The sequence below is a fragment of the Gossypium raimondii genome, chromosome 12 (assembly GCF_025698545.1).
Source record: "Gossypium raimondii isolate GPD5lz chromosome 12, ASM2569854v1, whole genome shotgun sequence".
Lineage (NCBI taxonomy): Eukaryota > Viridiplantae > Streptophyta > Magnoliopsida > Malvales > Malvaceae > Gossypium > Gossypium raimondii.
In genome coordinates this window covers 46,776,846-46,784,330 of record NC_068576.1, presented here as the reverse complement: position 1 = coordinate 46,784,330, position 7,485 = coordinate 46,776,846, and the positions used below count along the sequence as shown (strand labels likewise).

At 28.7% G+C, this 7,485-nt stretch overlaps 1 protein-coding gene across 1 annotated transcript; it reads right to left on the bottom strand.

Annotated features, from left to right (window-relative positions):
- Window positions 1-5,180: 5,180 nt before the first annotated feature.
- Window positions 5,181-6,348, bottom strand: LOC105764539 (uncharacterized). Its single transcript, XM_012583162.2, has one exon. It carries the CDS (start codon window positions 6,248-6,250, stop codon window positions 5,693-5,695), a length of 558 nt encoding a protein of 185 aa, XP_012438616.1. The 5' UTR covers window positions 6,251-6,348; the 3' UTR covers window positions 5,181-5,692.
- Window positions 6,349-7,485: the final 1,137 nt, after the last annotated feature.

The following is a 7,485-nucleotide window of genomic DNA, read 5'->3' as shown; positions in this document are numbered from 1 at the left end:
AATATTCTTTTAAATTTTATTGCATGAGTTTTTTAGGACAAGCTCATTTTTGAGGAGGTGAAATATCATGCCCTAACTCATTGGGTGTGACATTTTCTCTCTCCAAAATGAAAAGGTCTTAACGGGTAATTTGATTTATACAAGCATTTTTACAAAGGATCGTATTTTGAATCTCTTCAAAGTTTTCAATTTTCGACACTAAAACACTAATTAATCAACTAGGTACCAATTTTGGGCTTTACAAGGGTGCTAATCCTTCCTCGTACGTAACTGACTCTTGAACCAGTTTTTCTGAATTTCGTGAACCAAAATTGTTGTTTTAATAAAATCAAATCGTTTATTAAAAACAACCAATTATGAGGTGCTCCAATCACACATTAGCAAAAAAGGATTGGTGGCGACTCCCGTGTTCGTTTTCGTTTTCAAAATCCAAGTCGACGACCTTTTTACAAAAAATAGTTTCGACATTATTATTATCTCCTTCTCAGTTTGTAATAATATCTGGCTCCTGCACATGATTTTATACATTTTTAATTTATTAAGTAAAATATTTTATGATTTAAAAATACATATTTCTACTTATTAAATAATGATTGGTTTAAGTTATACTAAAAGTGACCTTAGTTTTAAAAATAATAATTGGGAAGTATAGAAGAAAGTAAATAAAAATATTTTCACTTATTTTCAAAACAAATCCACAAAAATGTTCTTTACTTACACAAAACAAATAATGGATAAATAAATAAATTTGCTTTGCAAATTATAATAAATAACTTAGTATAGTATTAAATTACCTTATCATCAATTACAGTAATATTATATCTCTTTCTAGTCCCATTGTTGTTCAAATATGATTCGATATTGCCTCATTGAAAAATCATTCCTTTTATATAATTCTAATTTATTATTGCTAACAATCTCCATCTTTTCACTTGTAATTTTCTTAGATGCTACTTGATTATAGTGTTTTTAAAGAGTATTATAATTTAGTTAAAATAATTATAATTAAAGAAAAAGTTGATGGTTTTACAATTACAATAATTTAAAAGAGTTTTTTAAACATTTTTATTTTTCACTTGATAAATATTAAGTATATATTATTTACAAATCATTATAGTTAATTTATTTTCACTTAAAAAATCATTTATCGATATTTTAATATGGCATTTTATTATATTTGAATTGTAAACTAAGTTAATATATTTTAATCATATTTAACAATTCAAATAACGAGTTAAGAAATTAATTACTATAATTTCAAATATATTATTTAAATTAATTCAAAAATTAAATGCATAAAATCAACTGACATTAGAAATTATTTTATACAAAAAAACTTGCTTTGATTCATATTTTAATTAAACTTTGCAATTTAAAGTTAAAGAATTGAAATGAAGTTTTGTAATTTCAATATTGGAACTTAAATGCATTAATCAATTACACATAACTTTTCTTATTTTTCATATATTAACTTTTAATCTTACATGCATTTAACCCAGGGTTATCTATTTATTTTGCTCTATTTTTTAGTTCATTAAATAATATATATATATATATATATATATATATATATATATATATATATATATATATACACACTTCATTTTATGTGATTAATCTATTTATAACGGTAGATTTTAATTGTATGTGACCAAAATATTAGTAAAAATAAATTTAAAGCATGAATAATTCAAAACATGGCAAAAACTTTTATTTTATTTTATTTTATGTTTAGAATTATCTATAACTTTCTAACTAGAGGTGTCTATGGGCCGGGCCAGGCCCAAAATTTTTTTTAGCCCACTTCCTAGACCCAGGCCCAGCCCGGCCTGAGATTTTTTCCAAGCCCTGCCCGAGGAAAAAATATGGAACCTGAGCCCGGCCCGGCCTGGCTCGTTTTTTAATTAAAATTAAAAATATATTTTTATTAAAATTGTATCAAATTATATTTTTTTTGTACCAGTCAACATTTTATAAAATCTAACATTTTGCTAGTAAAATTATTAATTGTTAATTGTATTAATTGTTACTAAAATTATCAAATTATATCAAATTATTAATTATTTATTGTTACTAATATTTTGTTAGTAAAATGATTAATTGTTAGTAAAATTATGAAATTATATCAAATTATTAATTGTTAATTGTATTAATTGTTGTAACAAAATCTAACATTTTGTAACTTAAAACTTAAAATAAAACAAAAACTAGTATATTTTAAAAATAAAAATATATATATTTAATATATTTTCAGGCCGGGCCAAGCCAAAAAAATTTTGCCCGAGGCCCGGCCCATTTTTTAAACGGGCCTCATTTTTTGCCCAAGCCCATATTTCGGGCCTATATTTTTACCCGAACCTTCCCATATTTCGGGTGGGCCGTCGGGCCGGGTCCGGCCATAGACAGCTCTATTTCTAACCCTTAAATAGAATGAAAAACACACTTAAGTTAAGACTTATCCACTTTTAGCAGTGCCGATACCAATCAAATTAGATTCAATCGGTAGTAAAAGCTTAATTTTAAATGGACGTGGAGTGTATTTCACGTTCATTATTTTTTAATATTTAATGTTTTAATAGGATGAATTGTTCTAATAATATAAAAATTGGTTTTTTATATTGGACTAAGAAAGAATTGCTGATGTGTTTTATAAATTTGTTATTATTTAAATAACAATTAAAATATTTAATAATAATGGTCACAAAAATTGCTTTAAACTCATGTAAATTATTTAAATCTTGACAATGTATTTTTATTCAGTTGTTTAAAAAAATTATTGGAAATATTATAAACTATATTTTAAACTTTAAAACTTATAAAATTATTTCAAAAATAGTATTTCAAATTTTGAAACTTTTAAAATGCACAAAACTTTTAATAAATTAATTTTATATTGTATTTAAAATTGTATTTATTTTATTTTTAGTGTTAATTACAAAATAGTAAATGAAAATTTAAAATTAAAATTAAAGAATTAACAACTTTTAATGGAAAGTATGGAGAAATTTTATTTTAAAATAATTTATTTTAATATTAATGGTAAAGTGATATTTCAATTTGAAATTTTAAAAAATATTATCCAATAATTTAAATTTAAAAATATTATATGCTTGCAAATATATTTTAAAAAGTAAGTATAAATCGATGTAATTTAAAATATAGAATTCATAAAATTACAAATACTCTAAAATCTAATTATTAATTGAAAGTTATATACTTGAATATTGACACCCTTAAAAAATATGGTTGCTAATGAGTTTAGTTAAATCAGTACTTATAATTGAATAATAATCCTAAATCGATCTTTAGTGGAACACGTAAAATCAAAATCATAATTTCAAACAATATTTAAACTTAAATCTATTAATTTTTATTTTTAGATAATTTGGTGCATGTAAATAACTTTAGATTTCGAGGTTTGAATGATAAAAAGTAATCTTAATGTATCTATTCAAATTAATTTATCCCAAATCATGATTAATTAGTATTTCGACTCAATTTATTGAAATAATTTATTTAAAAATAAGAGTTTAATAAGTGAAAATTCTCGTATCAACATCATAGAGATCTTAAATCTTGTAATATTTGATGTACATATTATTTATGAGTAGATTAAGTTTTTATAGGTTATCATAATCTTTAGTTAGTAGATCAATGTACTAAAATTGGCCACCTATCCCATGGAGATCGCACCCCACAACCAACTCCTTTTCACGTTTCCATGAAACAACCATCAGTGAAAGATTGGTGAAACCTAAAAGTCCTCTTCCATCAAAATTTGCACTCCCTACCCTACCCACTTCTTATCCCCTTCCCGCAAGGCACTTCCCAACCCAACCCTAAACCCTCCCTCTTTATTATCTTTAATAAAATAGATTTCTTTTTCATAGATAAACACCACAAAATGAGAAAACGTATAGCCAGCTGCGGCTTACAATCAGATGAACTCCGTGGTCCTTCCAATATCCACCGTCGGCAAATAAATAAATTATCATTTGGAAATTTCATTAGTGGAGCCAGCTTTGATTTTTGAGTGAGACTAAGCCGACACGTTTCCAGAAGCAGCCAAGCAAATATATAGATATCCTCAAAGAAACGTCAGCTTTTGCCGCTGGTTTCACGCTCAAGTTGGCCGCCGTGTCAGCTGTTACTTGTTTCTTTTATGCCCCTCCTGGAATTTTCAAACCTTTCTCCCAACTTGCCCTTCCTTGCACGTTTGATTCACGTGTCCCTCTCTGAATCTTCCTCCTGTATTTAGAAAAGATAGATACGATTTTCGAAAGTGGGCCCCCTGTTTTGCAGGTGGTGGGGATTGAAATCACATGGTACCAAAAATTTAAAAAGAAGGATGGGTCTGTTTGTTATGTCATTGTCGTGATATTTCAACAATCAATCGTACGGTGGAGAACCATTCTTACACTGTATGACCCACCTTGTAATCCCTTTCACCTCCGGATAAGAATATAGAGCTTTGAATATCACGAAAAGCCCGTTGTACATTGGAAAAAGGGATCCAACTAGCGAAGCGGTGGTTTGATGGAACCGAGAACTTTTTTTCAGGCACGCTAGTTTGCTGTCGCATTTGGTGTCTGTCAGTGACTATTGTCTAATTTTCTGCGTTTATCTCTACTACTATTATTTAAATAATTAATTATTATTTTATCAAAATCCTATTGGAACTTGCTTGCAAAAAAAACTTTTTATTTTATCATTATCTTTTCTTATTCAGCATAGGCTTAACTGAACAGGTAAAATATACAAAAACATTACAGAATAGCATCGGAGCCAAGACAACATCGAAGTACGTAATCAAGACTACACCGAAATACATAATCTAAATATAGTTTTATGTCATATAATAATTAAACTAGTAACCCAAGTTATCCCCCTCCCCCCAGTTAATGGTTCAGGTTAATAATTTTTAACTATTATATGACATGAAAATTAAAAATAAATTTTTAAAAAAAGTCTTTAACATAACAGCATAACATACTTTACAGTTTTAAACTTAAATTGATAATAAATAAAATGTTTATATAACATATTGATAATAAATAAATAAAACCAAATCCAACATTTTATATTAAAAACTATTTAGAATATTTGTATTAATTTTTTAGAAATCGATAAACCTAATATGTACCTGTGTTCATAAAAGAACTAACAATACACCTGAAAAATTGGTACGTTACTAAATTCCTTATTCGAAGCAAAGGCATCTCACATTGTCCAAATCCAAATTTAAGGAAGATCAGATATTACAATTTATCCCTTCAGAAGAGAGATCCGGCACGGCACCATCCAATGCACAGGCCCATGCCCTCCTCCTATTTCTAATCTTTCACTATCTCAAATCTGCAAGATTTGCGCCTATCTCCATTGCAACTCGTTTTTTACAACACTCATGAGACTGAATTCGTGCAAAATAAGAAGAAAAAAAAATCAATTTTCATCACTATCCCCACTTTAGCAACAAAATCAATTGATTTATACTGTGTCTGGTAAAGGCTCCCAAGCATCTTCCATTTCAAATTTCTACTCCACATTGTATGTTATAACTTCCTTTAATAAAAAAATTTCCAACACGAACAACATGAGCTGAAAAAAAATTTACAGATCGGCTATGACTGTCTTGTGTTTAGCTTGGTTTGCTATCTTTCTTCTCTTTTTTTTGGATTTTAAGTTTAGATTTTTACTCTGCCGACAAAGTTTCCGGCCGCCATAGTTGACCAGAAATATCGGAGGAATCGTAATAGACATCGGAATACTCGAACAGTGCATCATATGCAACGGTGCCATCATTGAAATTATTAACGAATCCAAACTCGAAAGAATCGTAGTTAGGGTTCTGTTCCTCGAACCCCCACAAATCATCGATTCCCGAGGAGTTTGAGTCAGCTCGCACCAAATCAGTCGCTTCGGACCTTCCTTCAGTATCAGTTGTGGAAGCCGTAGGGGGAGGGAGACCAAGTTCATCATCGGAAGCCTCAAAAAGGTAACCAAGATCAGGTTGCGAGTCACTAGAATCAGAAGTGAGATCCACAACTGGCATAGATCCCGTTGAAGTAGATGGGACAGCTGCTATTTCCTCTTCAAAACTCTTCATTACGGATGCAAGGTCTTGATTAAGAGGCAAGGAATCTGAATCATCAAGAAATAAATCATCTCTGAGTCTCTTCACGTCGGGCGAGTCCAGGCCCGACTCGTTGGAGTCGTCCCTAGCCCGCTTCTTGCTGTTTAACTCATCCATTAAAACGAAAAAAAGAATAGAATGAGGTTTAGGTGGTAGAGAGAGTTAGGAATAAAAAAACGCGAAGGAGGGAGATTGAGGTGGAGAGAGAGTAGGGGACAGGAGGTTATATAATGAGACTGAAGTAGAGAGAAAATGGCAAGGAAGGTGAGGGATGATGGAGACACAAGCGCGTGGGAAGCAAATTCTTAAGTCATCATGGGGCTCTTGCTTTTTGCTTTCTTTAAATTTATGGGGAGGTTTACTTATTTGTAGTTTCTTTTTAACATTTTGTAGTTTCTTTTTATATAACTTTATAAAAGAAATAATTTTTAATAACCTATTTAATTTTTTTTCTTTTAATTTATAAATATGCTCTTTAATTTAAAATTAAAGAAAAAAATTAACGTGACATACACATAAATATTAAACATGATTAAAATTACAAAATATTTTAAAATATTTAAAATTAATTATTTGCTTATGTGGCATATATATGAATTCACATGAATGTCATGTTAGTAAAGTTAACATTAATTGTTCTAGTCATTTTGGGATGATTTAACAAATAAAAAAATATAAATGTTAAAAAATGAAAAGTTAGATGAAAAATTAAAATGATTTTTTTATATAAAATTGGAAGACGTTTTTATTATTATTATTTAGATTTAATTAAGAGTATTAAAAGCGTTTGTATTATTTTAGTTGTTGAAGTTTTTCCATTATCTTGTACAACTTCCATTTTATGATTTTATTTGATTGATTTTGTCAACAATGATAAAAACGTAACATAAATATCTCATTAATTTATACACATATATTAGGAAAAGAAGAAGGAATTCTGGATTTGAGAAACATAAACTACAGAAAACACAAGAAGCAGACATAAACAAAATTGATGTGGGAGGTCGGCCATAGCTAACCTAAACTAGAGACGAGGTTCGGCCAACTGATGAAAATCTAGTTTTACTTGTTCAAATGAAATGGTTAAATGCGACATTCATATGCTTTCTATTTCTTCAAATATTTAGATGCCCCACCTGAAATGAATGGCCGTAGATTCAACACCTCATCTTATATTTTTCAAAAAAAAAATTAACCACCTAAATTTTAATTATGCCAATCATTTGTGTTTTATATATTTATATTATTTGTTGATATAAAAAGTATAGAGATCAAGTGGTTGAAAGTCGAAACAAAGATAAGAGAATAGAGTAACTAAAAGGATAAGTGTTCAAAGTAACATTTAGGCTTAA

Bases quoted from the DNA above. Each gene is read 5' to 3' on its own strand.
- LOC105764539 (XM_012583162.2), bottom strand. From the start codon at position 6,250: ATGGATGAGTTAAACAGCAAGAAGCGGGCTAGGGACGACTCCAACGAG.